Source organism: Galeopterus variegatus, unplaced genomic scaffold (assembly GCF_000696425.1).
Source record: "Galeopterus variegatus unplaced genomic scaffold, G_variegatus-3.0.2 Scaffold1401, whole genome shotgun sequence".
NCBI classification, from domain to species: Eukaryota; Metazoa; Chordata; class Mammalia; order Dermoptera; family Cynocephalidae; genus Galeopterus; species Galeopterus variegatus.
The window spans coordinates 280,372-305,938 of NW_007727512.1; the positions used below are offsets into that span (position 1 = coordinate 280,372).

At 36.9% G+C, this 25,567-nt stretch overlaps 1 protein-coding gene across 1 annotated transcript in view; it reads left to right on the forward strand.

Moving 5' to 3' along the window:
- The window catches only part of SLC25A14 (solute carrier family 25 (mitochondrial carrier, brain), member 14), a 38,011-nt gene extending 17,375 nt beyond the window's left edge, over nt 1-20,636 (forward strand). Inside the window, exons 5-10 of the mRNA XM_008576784.1 lie at nt 262-347; nt 4,414-4,509; nt 10,421-10,545; nt 11,579-11,714; nt 19,131-19,211; nt 20,182-20,636. Of these exons, the coding sequence (XP_008575006.1) occupies nt 262-347; nt 4,414-4,509; nt 10,421-10,545; nt 11,579-11,714; nt 19,131-19,211; nt 20,182-20,223 (566 nt within the window). The 3' untranslated portion in view covers nt 20,224-20,636. The remainder of the gene's footprint in view (nt 1-261; nt 348-4,413; nt 4,510-10,420; nt 10,546-11,578; nt 11,715-19,130; nt 19,212-20,181) is intronic.
- Nucleotides 20,637-25,567: the final 4,931 nt, after the last annotated feature.

Below are 25,567 nucleotides of genomic sequence, written 5' to 3' on the forward strand. Positions count from 1 at the left end.
AAAAAAAAAAAATAAAAAAAAAAAAAAAAAAAAGAAATAATGATTTTTAAAAAATGATTTATATTTTACAATTTTATATATTTCAGTCCTGTTTGGGGGTCTAGAAGTATTTGAGTTCCTTTATTTGTATGGGTTTTGTAGCTCATTTCTAAAGTCATCTCTCTGACCAAGTTTCCCTTCCTCCAATAGCTCAAGTTTCCCTTCCTCAGAAACTGGTGCCTAACACAAGCAGCCCTTTCTTTGTTTTTTTCCTTTTTACAGATGAAACTCTTCTAATTAATATGATTTGTGGGGTAGTGTCAGGAGTGATATCTTCCACTATAGCCAACCCCACTGATGTTCTAAAGGTAAGAATGATGTATGCAGTGTGATTTGAAAAGAATATGAGCTTTGAGTCAAATTTAGATTCAGATATTCACTCTGTCACTTGTCAACTGTAAAACATTAGGCAAGTCACTTAACTGCATTATGCCTCAGTTTCCTCATTTGTAAAATGAAAATAATACAATGCTTGTAGCATAGAGTTGTTAAGGATTAGAGATAATATATGTTAACTGCCTATCATTGTACTTGGTAGTAGATGCTCAATAAATGGTAGTCAATTTATTGTGATGTTTAGTAATCCATTGGCCTTCAAACTGGGTTATGCAAGCCCCTATATGTTCTTTCGAAGGGCTGTGAGTTTTAAGGGAATCAATTTCCAGATCCCTTACTTTAATTTTGTGATCTTTCCTAAAACTGGTCCAAGAATGAATCTGCATTTATAAATAGCCCTTTCCTTACTTTACAAAAGAAGGGCATATCCTCCACCCATTCCATATCTTGGTATGGTATGTTGATCTGTGATGTAACCTGGGATACCAAACAAAGGGATAAATCGAAATCCAGTTTTTTTTTAGCCTAAGTTTTTTATTTATTCACTTATTTATTATTTTTTATTAAACATGTGGGGTACAACGTTGATTTTTAATAATTGTGTAGAATATGTGATGGTTAGATCAGTATAGTAAGCTTATTTCTCATTACAATTGCAATCATTCTTTGTGTCCGTTGACCAATTCCTTTGAAGAATTCTCCTTTAATAACTAGTTGGGGTACCTTACATCTGTAATACCTCTGTCTTTTCCTATTTTATGCATATTTCTATTAAGTGTGAGATAAAGCTTTAAAAATGGTAGATTTTTGCCTGCATTGAGATATTCTGAATTCAGAACCAGAACAGTATAGATTAGTGATGCTGATTTGTTAAGAATATAGTTGGATTTCTTTAAGATTTAATCAAACCACAGAATGAAACATTTAATATCAATCTGTATCTTACTTTATCTCAAGAATGGTAAATATTTTCTATTTATCAACTTATTTAAAGTTATTATTAATTAAAAGCACCAAATATATGATTAAAATATGTGAGAGGATCACAAGTTTTTAAAAATTATTTTGGGGGAATGTGAGAAAAAAATGAGGACACATGCTTTATTCATTTGAGCACTGATGAAACCACAAGTGGCTAGGCTAGTGAAGGAGAGAGGTATTGCAATTCAGAGAGTTTTGAGAACTGAGAGAGTGACTTGAAAAACAACACACATGAAAGCAACCATTGATGATTGACAGAGAAAAGATATGAAATAATCTTTCTGGACTAAAGTGAGAGTAATTTAGTTATAGCATTCTTATATCACTTTAGATTTACAGAAAAAGTATTTATGAAGAGAATTGTCTATATCCTAAAGCTCTAAAGTATTTGCAATGTAATTACACTTGTTAGAATGTGCTTTTCAAGAATAACAATACTTAACTCTCTGAAACTTCCTTTCTTATCCATCTGAATCCTAGACTTAATCACATAAGTGGTTCACTTCAATTTCCTGTCCCTCTTATTGTCTGGCAAAATCATAACCATTGACCTGCAATCTACCTTTTTATTTTCTTATACCTTGGTAGGGCTGAGTGGTGCTGGGGGAATAGTCACAATTGTAGACTGTGACCATGCCAACATGATTTATAATCAAAATTGGGCTGTTCAGTCCTTTCACTTATCCTTGGACAGCTCTTTCTCCTATCTTTATAAGTTTGTTCTTTCCCCGCCATTCCTGTTGTAGGTCCTCATCTCAGCACCCTCCTAACTTGCCTGTTCACTCTAGTGTGTACTCCATCAACCCATCTTCAGACTGAAGCCAGAGTTATCTATATAAATCCATATCAGATCTACTATGTGTTGTTTCTTTGCCTCTGTGCAATGCCTTTTCTCCTTTTCATGGTGAATTTGACTTTCAAGACTATCCTCAGGAACAGGGCTGGGGCTAGGGTGAAATAAGTGAGGTAGTCCTCTTGGGTGCAGAATGTTAGAGGGTGCCAAGAAACTCAGTAATCAAGAAAAATAACCTTTTTATGTAATATTTTTTAAAAATTAAAATTAATGCAAAAAAATCACAGTGAGCCAAATATCAAAATTTTGTCCAACTCATATCACTCACCTCACCCTAATCCTAGCCCTGTTGGGGCCCAGCTTTAGTTAAAATTTTGTTATTTGGTCCATCATGGATTTTTGTGGATTAATTTTGATTTTTTAAAAAATATTGCATTAAGACAGTATTATCTTGATTACTGAGGTTTTTACACTCCCTTACATTTTGTACCTGAGGGAAGTACTTTACTTGCCTCTTCCTCGTCCTAGTCCTAGTCATTTATTACCTCATTTATTACTTTTATGGTAAGTAGATAGAAGACTTCTTCTACTTACTATATAGGGTATTTGTTATTTTGGTTTGTCTTTGTGATAATCTGTATCTCGATTTGATTGGGTTTAGGTTTTTATTTCAAAACTCTTAATAGCAGTTGACTTTCTGTATAAAAGCATGCTGCTGTTATAGGATTTACCAAGGACATTTATTGAAACCTAGAATGCTAGAGTTGTGCTTCATGAAAATCAGGTCTACATTGGGGCCACTAGTATTTAGTGACTGGCTACTTATGATTCTGTGTGTGGAGAGTCAGTGGCAAATTGTACCAAGTCTTTTACATGGCAATTTAATGCTATCTTGTCTTTCTTGCAGCTCTCAAAGGCCACTTGGCAGAATATAGTATCACACTTTTTACAAATAAAACTCAGTTTAAGGTCTTATAAGCATAAAAGCATATTTTAAAACATTTTTGCTTTTTATAATTATATAAGCAATGCATGGTCAATGTAGAAAAAAATGGAAAATAGGAAAACACAAAAGAAAAAAATGCTCACTGGTAGCGTTGCAACTCAGACATAAACCACTGTCAATATTTGAGTGTATATATTCATCCAGTCTCTTTACTATATTTATGTTGCCTTGCCTCCCATGGATTTGTCACCCCTTTTCCCCTGGGTGATGGAGCCGCCAAATATTACTCAAAGCCCATCTCTTTTGAGCAGTGAGAAGCCCCAGAAAGGGGTTAATATCCCAGAACTTCCACAAGCGCGAGGCATTCTTCCATTTGGGAAATTAACCACAAATTGGGGTTCTCTTCTTGCATTTATTCTCCAGACCAAGAAGTTACAGGAAGAGACATAGGTGGGGTTTTGCTAAGTACAGTTTAACAAATTTTACAATAGAAGCTGGTAACATTCACTAAAAACAAGTCAGATGACATTCTGTTAGGCAATTAAGTGATCCACTAACAAAGGCTTGATTTAGCAAACATTCCTTTTCACTCCAGCAGCTTTTTAGTAATTTTACATATCAATTAATAATTTGTCTTTAAGCCAGCAATCTTGCTGTGTTACAATTCTTATCTTGCAACAGAGACTCAATAGCCTGGGGAAAATTTCCTGTCCTTTGCAAGGTCAGCATTTGAAATTGCAAGGCTTTGGAAAACCAGGCCCTTTGAAGTACATTTGCTTTATGAATCCTCTACATACTTATGGATATTTTTAAAATTTACATGTTTTTAGTAAAAATGATATACATGCTGTTTTGCAACCTTTTTTCTATTTAGCAGTTTTCCACTGTCAACAAATATTATTCTACCACAAAATTTTATGGCTCCATAGTATGCCATTAAATAAATATATCATAATTTATGTAACCAATCCATTGTTGTTATTTTTAGATGGTTAGGTTGTTTCTAATTTTTCACTAATTGTATTTTAAATGAATTATTTTTTACCCCTGCTGAGTACTTGTCTTTCCTTTCCCCAAATTTTCTTCCAACTCCAGAAATGATAGATTTAGTATGAGGAATGTGAGGCTGATGAAAATCGTCTTTTTAAAATACACTTTGACACAAATTACATTCTTTCTAGTTTAACTCATTAATTTCATCATAATAGGAGAAATTTTTTTCTGATAATTTTCAAATATTGTTATCTTAATTTTAAATGAGTGGAATGTCTCGTTTTGGTTCTCTTCGTCAAAACAAAATGTTCATCTCTTATCTTAGATTCGAATGCAGGCTCAAGGAAACTTGTTCCAAGGGAGCATGATTGGCAGCTTCATCGATATATACCAACAAGAAGGCACCAGGGGTCTATGGAGGGTAAATACTCTTTTTCTGGTATTGTCCTATACTCTCAGTTCCTAAAATTTGCAAAGAATACTTTTATATATAAAGGTATAAGATTATGAATTATAACCCAAAAATTAAGGTAAAAAGCTCCTCGTCACCTATGAAAAGAACAAAACTTATCAGTGGTCTTTATTTCTGCTTAATGTTCAGGGTTTTATATGTGGGAAAAGTTATTACATTATTTGAGATAGGCATTTTGCTTTGTTCAAATTTCTAGTGAATTTAGTTCTTCAGTATATTTTTTGCCAGTTTTGTAATAATACAGCAATGTTTGTCTGATAGTCTCTGTAGTGCTCATGTTCAAAAGTTGTTACCTAAAACAACTTTATTAACCTTATGAAAAGTAAAAGATGTACTATAAAGCATTGAAAAAATAAAAGTAAAAAGAAAAATATCCAGTAGTCCCATCACCTAGAGATTATCACTGTTAACATTTTGCCATATTATCTTCTAGTCATCTGTCTATACTTTACTTTTTTGTTGTCATGGTTGCTGTAACTTTTTAATCCTGTTTTAATCATTGAATATTGTAATATTAAATAACACTATTAGTAATATATGCAGAGAGTGGAATGGGTAGTCCCATTAATAGACATAAATAAAAATGAGAGCTTTGCTATTTTTCTTCCATTATAATTTTCCAACTTCTTAATATAAAAAATTTTGGGCCGGCCCGGTGGCACACTGGAGAGTGCGCCGATTGGGAGCATGGCGGCGCTCCCGCTGAGGGTTCAGATCCCGTGTGGAGACCGGTTCCCGCTCACTGGCTGAGCGCGGTGCGGGCGCAACACCGAGGGTTGCGATCCCGTTACCGGTCAGTAAAAAAGACAAAAAATAGTAAAACAACACATCGACAACAACAAAAAACAGTATATGGATACTGAGGCAGAAAAGCAAAGCAAATCACCACTAGAAAGAAAAACAAACAAACCAGAGTGATCTTGGAGTTCTCAGTCACACTCAATGCTTGAACAGAAAAATGTCTACAGAATTCTGAAGGAAATTAAGTACAAACATACTCAGGTAAGTTAAAAGGTAACGAACAGGCATTCTCAAGAGGCAAGAATTCAAGCTACAATACCCATAAGCCCCTTTTAAAAAAATAAACAAAAAATGGCTAGCTGACAAAACCCAGCCATACCAAAAAAAATTTCAAACATTAAAAAAAAAATTGAAAGAACTATAAACACTACATACCTATGGCTTGGATTAAATGATAAAGTTTGGCCATATTTGCTTTATTTATTTATTTATGTGTATACACACACACACACTTTTTTATTTTTTTGCTAAACTGTATGAAAGTGGGTTGCAGACATCATGGCACTCCCCTAAATACTTCATTATGCATCTTCTAAGAATAAGGACATTCTCCTACATAATAACAATACCGTTTTCACATCTAAGAGAATTAACGTAAGTCCTAATACCTAACATCCAGTCCATACTAAAATTTCCTCTTTTGATGAGACCAGGCTAGTTTTCTTACAGAATGTTTCCTTATAGTGTTTAACTTGTACTTCTATCCCCTGTATTTCTTATACACTGAAAGTTGGGTCCATTGGCTTGATTACATTCATATTAATCATGTTTGGTAAGAGAGCTTCAGAGGTAAATGTGTATTTCATATTGCATCACAGTAAGAGGCATGTAATGTTAGATTGTCCCATGATTAGTAATGCCAAGTTTGATTATTCGGTAAGGTGATGTCCACCAGATCTTGTTATTGTAAAAAATAAGATTTTTCCCTTTGTAATTAGCAGGTAATCTGTGGGGTGATATTCTAGCAACATGCATATATCCTAATTCCTAATAATCTTTTACCTAATGGTCTTAGCATCCATTAATGAACGCTGTATACGCAAGACCTGGATTAAATGAAATTTTGGCCTTATTTGCTTAATGTATGTGTGTGTACATGCATACACACACACACACACACACACACACACATTCTTTTACTCGAGGTTTTCTTTTGATAACAGCAGGGTGCGCTTTCTTGATTAGTTTAATTTAAAGCCAGAAAATGGAACTAACTAGAACATTTTCACAAAGTGATGCCAAGGGACAGACAACAGTAAATAGAATTGGAGATTTTGTCAAGGGAGCACAGCTACTTTATTTTTAATTCTGGTAGAGCTCCCATAACATAAAATTTACTGTCTTAACCATTTTTAAATGTACAGTCCAGTAGTGTTAAGTACATTTACATCATTGTGCAACCAATCTTCAGAACTCTTTTTATCTTGCAGAACTGAAACTCTGTACCCATTAAACAACTCCTCCTCCTTTTCCCCTTTCCCCAGTGACTAGCAACCCGCATTCTACTTTCCGTGTCTATGAATTTTACTACTCTAGGTACCTCATGTAAGTGGAATCATACAGTGTTTGGTTTTTGTGACTAGCTTATTTCACTTAGCGTAATGCCTTCGAGGTTCATCCATGTTGTAGCATATGTCAGAATTTCCTTCCTTTTTAAGGCTGGATTATATTCCATTGTGTATACCACATTTTGTTTATCCATTCAACCACTGATGAATACGTGGGTGGCTTCCATCTTTTTGCTATTATGAATAATGCTGCTATGAACATGGGTGTGCAAATTTCTTTTTGAGACTCTTCTTTTCATTCTGTATCCAGTGTGAAACTGCTGGGTCATATGGTAATTCTATGTTTAATTTTTTGAGGAACTGAACATAGCTACTTTAATGATCCAGGCTACTTACATGATCCAGGCACATAAGGTAGTAACAAAACGAAGTACATTGTGTTGTATATTCTTTGGAGTTAGACAAATCTTATTTGCATATTAAAAATACAGGAATTTTTTTTTATTTTAACAAGAAAGTATGTTTGCATTTTTCTTTAAACACATGGTCCTCTTAGTCTGTTTTATTTTTCTGCTTTGATTGTAACATGGGTACTGGAAACATTTCACTTTCTTCCTAACTCTGTTGTAAGAAAAAACAGCATGAGTATGATAACACAGCATAAGTGGCACTTATGTCAGAGTTGGAGAGATAATAGCGTGTTGGGGACTGTGGTGAACTGGAGAGCACCGGCTCTGTTGAAAGAGGACAGCTGTTTCTCAGCTCCCATCCATTCCTGCCTTGCACTGATGGTGAGCTCAGTGTGGCCAAATTTTCTGGCTTTTCAAGAGAAGCTGGAAATCTGCATTTCTATGTGAAATATTCTGATTTTTCTTACATGTTGACAACTAATTCAATCTTTTAGAGATGCTGAGTCATCCACACAAAACATGTTCATGGCCTGAATTCTACCCATGGGCTCCAGTTTGGGATGTTACTTGTTCACCAAAGTAATCTGTGAAAGTCATCCTCTTTAACAGAGTGAAGCACAGGTGGAAGTGACAGAGAGGAAGACACTGTTTGGCTAGCCATCCAGATAGCTGAGTCAAGCATCTCGTCACAGTTACATCACTTCCACTTTATAAATTCAGTTTGGGAATTTAGACATGAATGACACTGTAATATAACAGTTACCCCAGAAAGCAGTTGTCCCTATAGTATGTTATTTTCAATTTTAAATGACATTTAAACACAATTATAAAAGTGAAACATTCATTGTGAAAATGTTAAAAAAAAAAAAAATATATATATATATATATATAAGGACCGGCCCATGGCTCACTTGGGAGAGTGTGGTGCTGATGGCACCAAGGCTGTGGGTTCGGATCCCTATACAGGGATGGCCGGTTGGCTCACTTGGGAGAGTGTGGTGCTGACAGCACCAAGTCAAAGGTTAAGATCCCCTTACCGGGGCCGGCCCGGTGGCGCACTGGAGAGTGCGCCGCTTGGGAGCGCGGCGGCGCTCCCGCCGAGGGGTTCGGATCCCATGTGGAGACCGGTTCCTGCTCACTGGCTGAGTGCGGTGCAGGCGCAACACCGAGGGTTGCGATCCCGTTGCTGGTCCCCGGTACGGGCGCGACACCGAGGGTTGCGATCCCGTTACCGTTCAGTAAAAAAGACAAAAAGGAAAAAAAAAATCCCCTTACCGGTCATCTTTAAAAAAAACAAAAACAAAAAAACATATATGTATACACACACACACACACACACACACACACACACACACACACACACGCATAAAAATGGAAATTCACTTATCTGTTATCCTAAGCACAGATGAAGAAAAATATTTTGATGTATTTCTTTCTAATCTTTTCTAAAACTTTGGTGTGTGTGTATATATGAGGGTACTTCAAAAAGTTTGTAGATCTTTCCATGAACTTTTTGATGTGCCCCCTCTCATACTTTTTTCCCTGAAGTTAAAATAATACTACATATATGGCTTGCCTTCTTTAACATTATATCATAAATATTTTCTTATGTCATTAATATTCAAAAATGTGACTTTTAATACTCTAGTAACCCTGTGTTGTAATGTGAGCTGTGATAGTAGCACTGTGCTAGTGAGTGAAACAGTGGGTAATGTTATCACAAGAGGACTTACTGCTTTCCCTTGGCCTTTTCCCTACCTGCTTCATACCTTTGTTGTCACCCTAGTGTGTGTCCTTTCTGCATATCCTAAAATTCTGTGAATTAAACTTGGAAGCTCTCCTCTTCCCACTGACTTTTGTTTCATGATTTTATTTTATAACAGCTTTATTGGGATAATTAACATATCATAAAATTTACCAGCTTTACATTGAACAATTTAATAGTTTCTAGTATATTCACAGGTTTGTGTACCACTATCTAAGTTTAGAACATTTTCATGACCAGTAAGAAACCCCCTACCCTCTAGCGGTCACTTCCCATTTCCACCAACCCTCTCAGCCCTAAACAATTACTACTCTACTTTCTGTCTCTATAGATTTGCCTATTTTGGATATTTCATATAAATGAAATCAGACAATATGTAGTCTTTTGTGACTGGCTTCTTCCATTTAGCTTACTGTTTTCAGGGTTCATCTATGTTGCAGCATATATCAATACTTCATTTCTTTTTAGGGCTGAATAATAATTCCATTGTGTGGATACACCACATTTTGTTTATCCCTTCATCACTTAATGAGCATTTGGGCTGTTTGCACTTTTTGGCTATTATGAATAATGCTGCTGTGAACATTTGTGTGCACATTTTTGCATGAACATGTTTTCAGTTCTCTTGGGTATTTACCTAGGTGTAGAATTGCTGGGTCATATGGTAATTCTATATTTAACTTTTTGAGGAAATGCCAAGTTGTTTTCCACAGTGGCTGCCCCATTTTACATTCCCATCAGCAGTGTATAAGGGTTTTAGTTTCTCCACATCCTCACCAACACTTGCTCTTTTACTTTTGAAAAAAAATTATTGTAGCCATCTTAGTAGGTGTGAAGTGGTAGGTCATTGTGGTTTTGATTTGCATTTTCCTTATGACCAATGATGTTGAGCATCTTTTCATGTGCTTATTGTCCATTCATGTATATTCTTTGAGGGAAATGTCTTTACGTATTTTGCCCATTTTTTAATTGGATTGCTTATCTTTTTATTGTTATAAGAGTTCTCTGTATATTCTGGATACTAGTCCCTTATCAGATATGTGATTTGCAAATATTTTTCCCATTGTGTACATTGTCACTTCACTTTCTTGGTGGTGTCTTTTGAGTCACAAAAGTTTTTGTGATGAACTCCAGTTTATCTATATTTTTGTCTTTTGTGCTTTGGGTGTCATATCAATTATTTTATTTTTAGTATAGCAAGTGAATTGGGAATTTATAAGTGTTCCAGTATTAGTAATTGATTTGAAAGAATGACCTTTGTACTTCACACTTGGATTATTCTGGCACTTTTTAACTTCCAACCTACCTTGTTCACTTAAGACTTATGTCATTCTCTTTATATTTCCTTGGTGTGTAATGTCACTTGTGTTTTGTAGGGTGTGGTTCCAACTGCTCAGCGTGCTGCCATTGTTGTGGGAGTAGAACTACCAGTCTATGATATTACGAAGAAGCACTTAATATTGTCGGGAATGATGGGAGACACAATTTTAACTCATTTTGTGTAAGTAGGATAGGTTGTGCTCATTCTTTATTTCTAGCATTTTGAGTATAAAATGCCTTTTTCACTGAAATCCTCAAGTGGGATCGATAACTCGTACTTATGGCCTAAATACCCTTGTCTCTCTTATTACCATAACTTCAAGAGTTCTGGACACTTTATACTTCACAGAGATCCCAGATGCTATGGGTGCTTGGATACTTGGGGGCAGTGTTTAATACAGCAGCCTACCAGATGTGTATAGGATTTGCATTTATTCACACACAGCCTCTATATCTAATAAGCACATCTATTATTTGCTTTGGTTAATTTTGTATCAAAGCAGACGTTTCTCAATGTGAATCAGAAAAAAGGGCGAACTTTTTTAGGATCTGTGAAACTAAACCACAGCTTTTGGCTGAAGGCTGTTGTTAATCTCAATTTAGATTTTCTTTGTCTTGTAAGCTCTATGATATTTTGCTACTCAAATGCATTTGGGGGCCGGTCCGGTGGCACACTGCTACAGTGCGCCGCTTGGGAAGCGTGGCGGCGCTCCCGCCGAGGGTTCGGATCCCACATACAGACCGGCCGCTCACTGGCTGAGCGAGGTGCGGGAGCAACACCGAGGGGTGCGATCCCGTTGCCGGTCCCGGCCCGGTACGGGCGCGACACTGAGGGTTGCAATCCGTTGCCGGTCACGAAAAAAGACCAAAAAAAAAAAAAAAAAATGCATTTGGCATATGATGCTGTGGTTTGAAAAATTTGTGTAACTAATTGATGGTACATGACATTTTCTGCTTAGGGCTCTCGTTAGGCTTATAAACTGTCTCCTTTAAAAAAGAGGCTGAGTTTCAGATTGAAAACTGAAGGGACAACTTTTGAATGATGTCTCTTTAGAAAGGATTTTCTTTCTCTTTAGATTATAATGAAACGGCAAGTGCTAGGTTTTTCCTGATGGGTCTGAGTTATTGTAAGTTTGCGTTTGGCCTGATTTCTGTTTAAGTGGGCAGGGGATGGAAGTGGGGGAAATCTGTCTTTTTAAAGTTTTTATCTTTAGTTCCAGCTTTACGTGTGGCTTGGCTGGGGCTCTGGCGTCCAATCCAGTTGATGTGGTGCGAACTCGCATGATGAACCAGAGAGCAATTGTGGGACATGTGGACCTCTACAAGGGCACTTTGGATGGTATTTTAAAGGTATGCATACTGTGGATATGGGTGACATTTTTAGTTTTCTTTGATGTCTCAGACCTTCTTTCAGTCCTTTATTCTTAGTTGCTACATATCATTCTGAAGATGAAAGTATTATTTGTATTTTTAGTAGCCTCTCAGAGTCATTCCTGGTAGAAAAGCTGTCTCCTTGGCAATCTGCTGATGCACAGTCGTCCTTAATATTATCATTCCAGTTAGAGTGCTTGAGAATACAGGATACTTTCATTAAAAGAATGGTGTAGAATTAGTGATAGAAAAGACTTAACATATTTCACATTTGCCCACTTCAGATAAGACAGATACCCTGTAATTGAAAACCTGGTACTGATTTCAGTTCAAGGGTGTGCTTTTGTTCACACTTTGACTTTGAAAGTTTCTGCTGTTATGTTTGTAGGAAGCTGAATATCATAAATGTATTATGTAATTCCTGGTGGTAGTATTGCTACAAAAACAAATTTGGGGCTAAAATATGATGGTGCTATATGGTTTATCTGCTGTTATCAGTTTTTTTTAACCTCTTTTTGTTATATATCGGGCACCATTTTAGTAGTTACAGAGAAATTATAGCTATTACAAAAGTACTATAAGGTGTGTACAATGGACATAATCAGTACAACCTGGTAAGTGATAAAATCAGAGTTCTGTGGGAGGAAATTTTAGCCCAATTTGGAAGTTTGAGGTAGGCTTTCTGTACATAGTGGCATCTTAAATAATAATAACTCACATCTGTTGAGCACTTTATTTTATGTCAGGAACTGTTGTAATGAGACTTACATGTATTCTTTCATTTAATCCTCATCATTACCCCATGAGGTGGATACTGAAGTACTGAGAGATTTAAGTAACCTGCCCAAGGTTTCGCAGTTAGTAAGTGGGAGAGCTGGGATTTAAACTCAGACCATTTGGCTTTTAATCAACATTTTTTTTAAAAGTTTTATTTTTATTTTTAATTGACACATAATAGTTATACATATTTATGGGGTATAGAGTGATATTTTGTTACATGTATACAATGTGTAATGATCAAATCAGGGTAGTCTTAACCTCTATACTGTGGTTTGGTCCTCGTATTGGTGGCTAAAGGCTAGTTAGGTTATAAAGGGTATTGAATGCTATACTAAGGTGCTTGGACTTTTTTCTTTACCTTCTTGGGGACCTGCTGAAGACTTTTAATTGGATCAGATTTGCATCTTATATAGAGCACTCTGTCTTTGTGGAGACTGGATCTAAGATTGATTCTCAGCCCTGGGTGCACATTGGAATCACTTGGGGAACTTTAACAGCTCCCATGTCTACGTTAGACCAATTAACTTAGAATCAGGGCAGAAAGACCCAGTTTTCAATATTTTTAAAACTTCTCAAGTTGACTGCAATGTTCATCCAAGGTTGAAGACCACTAATCTAAAGGGATAATCCTGGAGCTGTGGTTTTTTAAAGTTTAACATGCATTAGAATCACCTGGAGGACTTGTTAAAATGCAGTTATCTGGGCCCTAGATTGATATTTTGATTCAGTACATCTAGAGTGTGGGACCTTAGAATTTGCAGTACTGGTGCTGCTAGTCTGAGGATCACACTTTGAGAACCCCTGACCTAGAAATAGAGAAGCTGATTAGAAGGCTCTTGCAGTAATCTGAGCAAGAGGAGATGAATGCCCAAACTCGAGCATGATAGTGGGGCTGTCGAAAGTGGGGCAGAGTTGAAACTAATTTAGTTGATAAAATCAGCAGGATTTGGTTGACTGGATGTAGAGAGGTGTGGGAGAAAGGAGGTGTCAAAGATAACTTCCAGGTTTTTGGATTTGTTGCTTTGCCTCCCACAGATATGTCACCCCTTTGCCCCTGGGTGATGGAACCACCAAAAATTACTCAAAGCCCATCTCTTTTGAACAGTGAGAAGCCCCAGAAAGGGGTTAATATCCCAGAACTTCCTCAAGTGCAAGGCATTTCTTCCATTTGGGAAATTAACCACGAATTGGGGTTTTCTTCCTGCATTTATTCTCCAGACCAAGAAGTTACAGGAGGAGACATAGGTGGGATTTTGCTAAGTATAGTTTAACAAGCTTTACAATAGAAGCTGGTAACATTCAGTAAAAACACGGCAGATGACATTCTGTTAGGCAATTAAGTGATCCACTAACAAAGGCTTGATTTAGCAAACATTTCTTTTCCCTCCAGCAGCTTTTTAGTAATTTTACATATCAATTAGAAACTTGTCTGTCTTTGAACCAGCAGCCTTGCTGTGTTACAATTCTTGTCTTGCAACAGAGACTCAATAGCCTGGGGAAAATTTCCTGTGCTTTGCAAGGTCAGTATTTGAAACTGCAAGGCTTTGGAAAACCAAGCCCGGTGAGGTACATTTGTTTTATGAATCCTCTACATGGATTTGGTGACAGATGGTGACATTCATTGAGAACAGCATCACAGGAAGAGGAGCTGATTTTGTGGGAGACACCACAGTTTTGGAAACTTAGTTTGATGTGCATGAGGAATATCTAGTGGATATATTTGGATATACTAGCCCAAACTAGGGGAGAGTTCATGGATATAGATAAGAGCCTGTGAATCATTAGCATACATGTGGCAAGTAACTGTGGAGGGGGTTGACCAAGGGGAGCAGGTAGAGGAGTTCATAACCTATTTGCCTTTCTAGTATACTGGAGTAGTATAAAACTCTTTTCAGTCATAGTAATTCACTGAGGCAGTGAGTCTCAGACCCTGGGGAATATAAGTTGGCAAAAGCCTTCCTTGGTATTCTGACGTGCTCACCTCTCCACTTGACAATCACTGTTATAGACAGAAGAGCAGTGAGCAGTGAGCTAAGGAAAGAACACTGGGGAATACCATTTTTTAAGGGCTTGCAGGTGAAGAACCCAAGAAAGACACCAAGGGGTAACAATTCAAAAGATATGAGGAAACTTAGGAGAGAGTAGCATCATGGAAGCCAAGGGAATAATGAGTTTCAAGAAGAAATGAGTGGTTATTTAATGTCACATGCAATACAGAGATCCAGTATGATAAAGACTGCAAAGTGTCTGTTGGATTTAATATTTTCTAGAGAGGTTTGGTGGATTGATGTTTACAAAAGCCAGATTTCTGTGCATTGAGGAGTGTGTTTAATTATTCATTCATTCAATTAAAAAAAAAAGTTTGTATCTTATGTGCTAGGCACTGTTCTAAGTTGGTGAGGATACATTGGTGAACAAAAAAGTCCTGCCTTCATGACACTTAAATTCTAGTAGAAGGAGATAGAAACATAGGAAGTGAGGCTAAGTAGACAAGTGTAAAGCAATCTTTCAAGAAGGTTGGCTAAAAGGATATATAATAATGTAGTATATCTAGCATTTATTGAATGCTTATTGTATGCCAGGCACTATACATAGAGTATATCCTTTAACTCTCACAGCAACACTATGGAGTAATATTATCTTTCCCATTTATAAATGAGGAAACTGAGGTTCAGAGTAGCTAAGTAATTTACCCAAGATTACACAGCTAATAAGTGGCAGACCTGGGATTTATCCTGGGTCTCTCCGATTCCAAAGTTCCTACTTGTAACCAGTGTGTTGTGTTATATCTACAGAAACATATTTTTATGTTGGTAGAAACTTTTAAGTACTTATGTTTGCTCACTCATTCACTTACTTGCTATTAAGTTTCTTTAAAATGACTTTATTCTATGTTATCATTATATATAATGGCATCATACTTTATTATTTTGTATTTCATCTTTGTGTCCCAAAACACTTTGGTGAATGGAGTCATGCATTCTTCTCTGACATAGAAAAGAACAGCTGCAAATCTCATCCTGTCATCCCTATCTAAAATCCTTTAATGGCTTCTCATTGACTCAAGGCTCTATATGACCCCCTTTTCACTCCTACAGCCTTGTGTCTGCCACCTTTATTCTATATTCCCAACATACCAAACAATTTCCAGCACTAGACTTTCTTTTTTCTCCAAGTTTTCACTCATGTCATATACTTTGTTCGATGTCCCCCACACTGCCCTGAATATATCTTTTACTTGGCTAGCTCCTACTCATTTCAGATGTTGTTACTTTTTCATGAAGATCTTCCCTGACCATTGGACTAGGTTATGTGTGTGTGGTTTCTTGTACTTCCTTCATCATAGCATTTATTATATTTTTAAAAACATCTTTATTGAGGACAATTCACATATCATAGAATTAACCCATTCAAAGTGGCTTTTGGTATATTTAATATATTTGTATATAACAATGAGATATGTGCAACAATTACCACAGTCAGTTTTCTCAGAAAGAATCCCTGTACTGTTTAGGTATTACTCCCTATCCCCCATTTCTATCTCTATAGATTTGCCTATTCTAGATATTTCATGTAAATGGGATCATACAAAATATGACCTTTTTGACTGGCTTCTTTCACTTAGCATAATGTTTTCAAGGTTCATCTGTGACATAGCATGTATGAGTACTTTGTTCCTTTTTATTGCTGAATAATATTCCATCGTGTGACTGTATCACATTTTATTCACGTTTGTTACATTTTATGGTAATTGCTTTTAATGTCTGTCTCAGTAGACTCTAAGTTCAATGAAGGCAGAGCTGTGTGCATCTTGTTTTTCACTTTATCTGCAGGAAATTATTTATTGAATGAATGAACCTACATAATTTCATGAAGTACCCTGTTGTCTGTGCTTATCTACAGAAGTTCTTGTTTGTGTACACACAACTGCCTTAAGCCAAAAAGTGCCTCTTAGTTCTACCCTTCTGAAAAATATGGTCACTGTTTTGGAGATTTATGAGTATTCAAATGGCTCATGGGAATGTTAGAGACCCTTACTGTTTTTGTGTGTTCATTTATTCAACAAATATTTATTGGAAATTGTAATGTGCCAGACACTGTGTTAGGTGGTGGGGATATAATGATGAGCAAGACATGGTCCCTGCTCTTTGGAGATTACATTCTAGTTGAGGGAGATAGACAATAAATATACAAATAATAAACAGTATAATTTCAGATAGAAGTAAATGCTGTGAAGAAAATAATAGAGCATATTGAAATAGTGACTCAGTGGTGGGGAACTACTTCAGCTAGTATGGTAAGGAAAAAACTGAGGAGGTGACATTTGAGCTGTGATATCAGTGATGTGAAGGAGGTGGCCTTGTGAAGAGCTGGGAGAAAAGCATTTCATAAAGAGGTTACCAAAGGCCTAAGGTGGGAATGAACTGGACATGTTCAGTGTTTAGAAAGGAGGCTCATGTGGCTGAATATGGTAAATGAAGGACAAAGTAGTAGGAAATTAAACTGGAGAGAGAGGCAGGAGCTAAATTATGTAGGATCCTGTAGGTTATCGCAGAGAATTTTGTAATTAGAATGAAATCCACCGGGAAGCCATTCTAGAGCTTTAAGCCAGAAAGTGGCACGATCTGATTTATAATTTTAAAAGATTGTTCTGGCTTCTAGATGGAGATTTTAGACCAATTGTTAGTCTATTGTGGTAGTCCAGGTAAGAGATGATGGGATTGGATTGTGTCTGAGGTCTCTGTCATTTATCAGTCTATGATTCTAGGTTATCCGCCTCTGGGCTTTACTTTGAATGATTTTCATAATTTCTCAACATCAGTTTGGGTCTGAGACATTCAGCATTTGCTGAAGATACATTAGGGGAAGCATATTACTTCTATGTTTCCATAAATAATACATTTATTATGTTACTGTTTGTTCCAAAAAATGGTTAGTAAGGATAATTATCTTTAGTGTTCTTAATCTGCAGGATGAGATAAAGGATGTTTACAAGTCTGGCTTCTCATATTACTGTCTTATCCAAATATATCTATTTTTTAGAATAGTGGTGGGTTTTATTTCACTAGTGGAAAGGCAAAAAAACATTTTTCAATGTCTGACATGGTGCCTCACACATTGTAGTTACTTAATACATATTTGTCCCTTCTTTTTTTTTTAATTGATTATGCATATTCATGGAGTACAAAGCTGACCATCACCACTTGTGCTCAAGATGTGATGGCCAGATCAGTACTATCAGCATGTCCATTATTTGTCCATTATATATGAACCGTTTCTGCTGGCAGAATTCAGCACACACCACCAGTTTATGACCTTTGGTATGTATAATTTGTCATTTAATTGTCATAACCACTCAGTTGGTGTGTAAAGGATCTCCATTGTATGAAGCAGGAAACCAAAATTCAAAGTAGGTCACAGTATTCCTCATGTAATCCTCAAAGCACTCATATGAGGTAGGCCATAGCGTTACATAGAATTTACAGTGATGAAATGGACTCAGAGAAGGATGATGACTTGCCCAACTCCCTATTCCCTTACCCTGCTGTAGTTTTCTTTGTAGCACTTATTATTTCTGGATATAATATATTGTATATCAATTTGTGTATCTGTCAGCCCTACTCCATGAGGGCAGGGACTGTATAAGTTATCTGTTGCTGCATAAAAAATTACCCTAAAACTTAGTGCCTTAAAACAACAAACATTTATTATTTTGTAGTTTCTGTGGGTCAGAAATTGACAAGCAGCTTAGCTGACTGATTCTAGTTTAGGATCTCTCATGAAGTTGTAGTCTGTATGTCAGCTAGCTAGGGCTGCAGTTATCTAAAGGTTAGGGCTGGGATATCTGCTCCAGTGATCACTCATGACTATTGTCTGGAGGCCTCAGTTCCTCACCATGTAGGCCTTTCTTCATGACATGGCAGCTGATTTCCTCCAGAGTGAATGATCCAGGAGAACAAGGCAGATATCTTTTATAACCTAGCAATGGAAGTGACATATGTTTACTACTACCGTATTCTATTGGTGACACAGAACAATCCTGATACATTGTGGCATGGGGGCTACACAAGGGCATGGATAACTGGACGTAGTGTTCATTGGGGACCATCTTAGAGACTGGCTATCACAGACACTTTCTCTGTCTTATTTACTGTTTATTTTATTTTAATTTTAGAACTTTATTGACACATAATGTACATATTTATGGGGTGCAATGTAACATGTAGACAATGTGTAATGACCAAGCAGGTTAATTAACATATCCATCACCTCAAACATTTATTATTTCTTTGTGTGGGGAACATTCAAAATCCTCTCTTCTAGTTAACTAAAAGTATACAATGAGTTGTTAATTATAGTCACCCTACAATGCTACCATATGTCTTGTTTACTATTTCCAGCATTGAGAAGAGTGCCTTGGATATGGTAGGTGCTCAATAAATATTTGTTGAATAAGTGGGTGGATGGATTTAGATTACATATGAATTCAAAATGTGTCTTTAGAAAATAGACCATTCATAGAGCCATAAGTTGCTGGGGTTGGCGTGGAAGATGATTGTCAAATGTAAAGAGAAAGGGGAATTCATTCTGTTTTTGGTTATATCTTTCCCTCAGATGTGGAAACATGAGGGCTTTTTTGCACTCTATAAAGGATTTTGGCCAAACTGGCTTCGACTTGGACCCTGGAACATCATTGTATCCTTTTAGAATACAAGAGTGAAAGCAAATGCTTCAAGCTCCCAGGTAATTCTAGGCTATAGGAAGAAAATTTTGATTATTAAAGCCTTTTAGGCAAGTGAGAAACTCAAGCATCCCAATGGTGGCCATTGAGGATGGAACTATGCAGAGAAACAGCTTTCAACTGGAGGCTGATACAAACTAAAGGAGGTAGAAAAGATGTGCCAAACTTCCCTCTTTAAAACAAAACTACAGCAAACAACCAATCTGGAAGGGGGGGGCTATGAGGTTTTTAGAAACCCTGTTGGGAGATGCCCACAGGAAAGTCTGTGCTGAGGTGGTCCAGATTTCCTACCCCTAACTATACGACCAAAATAGATGGGAGATAACAGGATAGCAAACAGGAATAGAGTGAAGGAATCTACAGCCAAGTAGGGCTCTTTCCCCATGGGAGAATCTCCCTCCTTTAGCTGTGTTTGAGTGCCTTCTATGTGCAGTGTCATGTTCTGATACTGTGTGTGGTATGGTGAGCACTGCAGGGTTGGAAAGTAATTCCCTGCCCTTGTGGGGTCTCTAGGCTGAGAGAGATCTCTCTGTCCCTGTTTGAAATTGCTCTGATCACCTAATGTCTGTAACACTACTCTAGCACTGAATTATATGTTGTCATTGATGTTCTTGGTTATTTTGTGTGTGTGTGTGTGTGTGTGTGTGTGTGTGTGTATGTCTTTTTTCCCCTGAAGACTATAAGTATATTAGTTTTAATCTGTTTATGTTGCTAAGAGACAGTTTTCATAATTGGCACATGGTAGGCACTCAACGCATGCTTGATTTGACAGGTGTTGTTCTAAAAAAGACTTTAATAAGCAAGTGCAACTTAGAATAGCACAGACTAAGTACCTTAATTTAAGAGAATGCAATACACAATTTTAGAGAACTAGGTTTGTCTTTCAGCATCAACCCAGTGATTTTCCATGACTTACTCCTTCAGTTTTTTATAACATACGAGCAGCTCAAGAGGCTTCAAATCTAAGGACTGAATTATATGTGAGCCCAGCCCTGCCAGCCTTTCTACTCTATTCTTTTCCCTTTTTCCATGTTCTAATGTATTTTGACAAAGTTGTAAGTGTTTACCAAACCATTGGTCTCCCAAGGGCCTCCTGATGGAAGAACAATAGGATGGTTCAGAGTTGTTTATGTATTTGTGTTACCATGTTAACTTTTCCCTGAAAGGAAGTGTTAACATTGAGACTGGCCCCAGATTGGTATCTTCTGTGAAGATGGATACTGATGGGTGACATTCAAAATGGCCTTCTTTCCAAACGTGTGTCAAATGTAGTTGGCTCGTCCCAGATTTGGGTTAGAACAGAAGGCATAGGCCAGGGTAGTTACTGCTGTGTATGTTACAGACCTCAGTTCTCATTAAAGTATTTATTGGCAGTATCACTTTGGCTTTGTTTTCATTTACTGTTTTCTCCTTTGCCAACTCTAACTTACGTTCTCCAGAAAGTGATAAAGAGGTGACTATGAAATTGAGACTGGACTCTTAAAGCGCACATAGAATAAGTGCATTGAGCTTTCCCACTGCCATTCATTGTCATAATGCTGCTCACTTCTAAACATCGGGCAAGTGGTTCTTTCCTAACCGTGAATAAATTAACAAGTGGCTCATTTGGAATTTTCTACAGTTAATATGCTGAAAGAGGCTTAAAACAGAACCTTGTATCCAGGGTACTGATCATCTTACTGGCAAAAGTTCTTGCTCCTTTCTTGTAAAGGTTGAGTGTCCCTTATCTGAAATGCTTGGGACCAGAAGTATTTTGGATTTCGGATTTTTTTTTTTTTTTTTGATTTTGGAATTTTTGCAGAATACATACTGGTTGAACATTCCTAATCTGAAAATCCAAAATTCAGAATGCTCCGGTGAGCATTTCCTTTGAGCTGTCATGTTGGCATTCAAAAATTTTCAAATTTGGGAGCATTTTGGATTTCAGATTTTTTGGATTAGGGATACTCAATCTGTATTAGAAGTGCCTGGCACATTGTAGGCACTTGGATATTTGTGGAATGAATACTTTTTCATCTTAACCATTCATTATTTGTTCAAACATTTATTATGTATGTATTAAATCCTGGATGCTGGGACTATAAAAATGACTAAGACATATTCTTTGTTTTCAAGCTTACATTATAGTGGGAGAACAGATATGTAGGTAAATAATGACAGTGGGTTCTAAGTACTGTGTGAAAGATGAACAAAGTGCTGTAGGAGCACAGAAGAGGGACAGCCTTACCTAGGGGATTCGCCAAAGGTTTCATAGTGGAGATGACATTTCAGTTGAGTCAAAGGAAGAGTAGATGTTACCATGTGGATAAGGCATTGTACATTTTGACAAATGTGCGATGATATGTATTTACTGTTATAGAACAGTACAGAATAGTTTCACTGCCCTAAAAATCCTCTATGCTCTTCCTGTTTGTTCCTTCCTCTACCCTAATTCCAGGAAACTATTGAGCCTTTTATTGTGTCCATGGTTTTGTCTGTTTCAGAGTGTGGTATAGTTGGCTTCTTCCATTTAGTAATATACATTTAAAGTTCCTCCATGTCTTTTCATGGTTTGATAGCTTAGTTCTTTTTAGCGCTGAATAATTCTCCATTGTCTGAATGTACTACAATTTATCCATTCACCTACTGAAGGACATCTTCGTTGCTTCCAAATTTTGGCAATTATGAATAAAGCTGCTAAAAACATCTGTGTGCAGGGTTTTGTGTAGAGATAAGTTTTAGCTCATTTGTGTAAATAACAAGGAGCACAATTGCTGGATGGTATGCCAAGAATATATTTAATTTTGTAAGAAACCGCCAAACTGTCTTCTAAAGTGGCTGTACCATTTTACATTCCCAGAAGCAATGGTTGAGAGTTCCTGTCGCTCCACATCCTCCCCAGCTTTTGGTGTTGTCATTATTTTGAATTTTGGCCCAATTTTTTAAACACTTACTAAACCCTCAGATATACTACTCATCCCCAAATAGATGAGCAAAAGGGAAACCATTTTTTCACAATGGTATAGGCTGGAAAATAGTTTCTCGAAGAGTTTATATAGGAAAATAGTTCTCGTTTGCCTCAACTTAAATGTTATTCCTTCAGAGAAAACTTCCAGTGACTTTTCTCTCCCCCAATCTAAATAACTTTTCTCATTATAATTTCTTATATCATGTATCACAATTTATAGCTACATATTATATTTGTGTGATTATTTGATTAATAACTATATCCCAGATCAGTCCGAGAGCTCTCTAAAACTAGGGATTATTCTGATTTTGTTCACTGCTGGATTCTCAGTGCCTACCTAGCACAGTTATATGTACTCAGTAAATATTTGTTAAATGATTTAATCTGTATTCAAAGGATCTGATAAAATACCTAAAACATAGTAAAGGTTCAGCAAATACTATGGGATTTAAGGTGAACTAAGTTAAGATTCGAATTACTAGATAAATGATTATAATATGATAAGGATTACTTCAAAGCCTGAGCCACTAGGAGGGCAGTATTGCCAGGGCTTTAAGTACCGTCTATTTGCTGATGATTTCCAAATGTACATCCCCAGCCCGTACTTCTCCCATGAACTTCATACTTCTGTGTCCCACTGCCTACTCCACATCTCTATTAAAGTCTAATAGGCACTTCAAACTTCCAACGTGTACAAAATGAAATTCTTGATTTGCTCCCTAAAAAACCTTTCAGTGGCTCAGAACTTGAAGTAATCCTTAACTCTGTTCTTTCTCTCACAACCCACATTCTATCCCCTAGAAAGTCATATTTGAAGGGCTAAAATGATCAAAGTCTGTAGGCTATAAGATGAAAAAACTTTCAACTTTTTTCCCTTTTTTTTGAGAGGCTAGAGAATGAAACAACTAAGAATAATAATAATAGCTAACATTTATATGGCTTTTATTTATTTATGGCAGTTTCTTTTTTTAAAAATTGATTAGGAGTATTCATGAGATACAAAGCTGATTGTCACCCCTCGTGCCCATGATGTGGGGGCCAGATTCATACTGACTATATACCCTAACCGCAAATTGCATTTGTACCCTGTGTCCCCCACCCAATTATCCCCAACCTTCCTCCCCATCCCCCCTTCCGCCCACTCCACTTTGTAGCCCATGGAATGTTCTATATAGCTTTTATTTATGTGCTAAGTACAGTTCTAAGTGTATTGTGTTTAAAAAACTCCATCTTCATCCTTACAGCCACTGTCAGATGAGGAACTAAAGCACAGAAGGGTGAAATACATTGTCCCTAGAAAGTGGCAGATCCAACATTCTAACCCGGGCAGTCTGGTTCATGAGCCTATGCTTATTATCACTACGCCAGAGATGTACTTACTTTTAACCTTGTCCAGAGTCACCTAAATTTTATGGCAGGTGAGCAGAAAAGAATATTGATTTCATTAATTTCCCTGTCTTTATTGCATTTTGGGAGAAAGAACATTAGTAGTTTTTGTGGCTGGTAACTCTTTGACACTTAACTGTAATACTGGATTTAGATTATTTTCCTGGAGACCTGTGACTGTGAACATATCGTTTCCCCCTTATTCTCCACTTTCTACTGCTTCCCTCTCTTCCCTTTGTTGACCTTTCTTCTCCATGACCTCCTTCATCATTACCCCACCCCTTCTTCCTCTAGACTAAGGGAGCACAGTTCACCAGGGGTAGCACAGCAAGGTTTAGAAAGAGGGCCTTGCTGTCAGGGATGGCACACCAGAATAACAGGAACTTGTTCCTGTTGTATGTTAGACCATTTACTAAAGAACTTGGAATTATTGATACAGATGTCACTAGTTTGGAATTTAGTAATTTGGACAAGGGGATGGACTTCTCATCCTCTTTCCTCCAATGCAAAGAAGCTTTTTTTTTTTTTAATGCTTATAAACAAATTTATAGGAGGAATGATTAGACTACTAAGAATCTGATTATAAATAATTCTCAATTCACTAAAGCATGTCATTTAAGGGATAATGTTATTGTTGGTCTAGCCCAGTTAGGATACTGTATGTAGGTTAAAGTAATAAAATTGCTTTTTTTTTTTTTGGCAGCTGGCCGGTACGGGGATCCGAACCCTTGACCTTGGTGTTATAACACTGCATGTGAACTAACTGAGCTAACCAGTCAGGCCTCATTTTGAATGGGACAAGTTGGGTCTTTTTAAATGGGACTATCCCACCAACATTCCTTTTTTTTTTTTTTTTTTTTTTTTTATAAATATCTTCATGTCTTCTCAGTTAGTATGGCCATTCCCCAATAATCTTAATTTCTGAGGTGTCACTGTAAAGGATATTTCTTTTCTCCAGTCACTGTCTCAGCATCAGATTTTAGTTGTATTTTGGGCTGCGCATTACTATAAACACTCTTCATGCATCCTTGTCTTTCCCATTTATTTAGTAAATAAGAAAAACAATTTAACACATTTATTGTGTAAGATTACTAGGGGACCTGGTAATCTTAAAGTGGTGGTTAGAATTTGGGATAAATGTTTGGATTATAGTCTGTTTTTCACATTTGAAATAATGTCATAGCCATTCAGCTATAATTTCTTGGTTTAGTTTTTTTACCTTTTTTTTTTAACCACCTTTGAGATGATACGACACCTATTTGCTTTTTTATAGGAAGTGCTTTCATATTTGTCGAATAACTCAATGGACAAATCTGTAAAAATACTATGGGTGGTAAAAGCACATTGAACAATTTTGTAAGACAGCATGGCATTTTACGGGGCCTATGACTGTTATTAGCATGTCTATCAGCTTTTTAGTGCCTTAATGCAATTGAGACAGAACTGGAACTGATATGGATTTATTATAGTAAATGGGAAATATGATTCAGTCATGGGGTTGTTGGGCGACATAGACCAAATACGAATAAACCTAAACAAATGAGGAGACACACCCTCAGGCTCTTGGCCCTACATGATTTTAGTCCCTCCAGTGCTCAGGAGCAAATGAATCCTGCCTGCCCCATTGTGTAGAAGGTTTTGAAAGAAACAAACTGCTTTGTGCATTGAAAGAGACTCTTAGACCCTTAGCAGCTATATCAGTTGTTTCCAGGACTCCTCATGAGAGCGCTCTTTGAACCCAGTGGTTGATTATCTGATCCTAACAGCTTGTACATCCAGTGAACATATGGCTAGGTAGTAGCCTGTTAAACTCTTGTACACTTTGTCCCACCACGATTGATCCATTAGGTGGAGCACACCTTTCCCTTTCAGCAAACTGTGAAGACTACAGCCTCATGGCTTCAACTGCATCAAGAACTGTGTCCTAGCTCCTTTGAAAATGTTTTCTCATTCTCATACCTACTGAGCATTTTATGG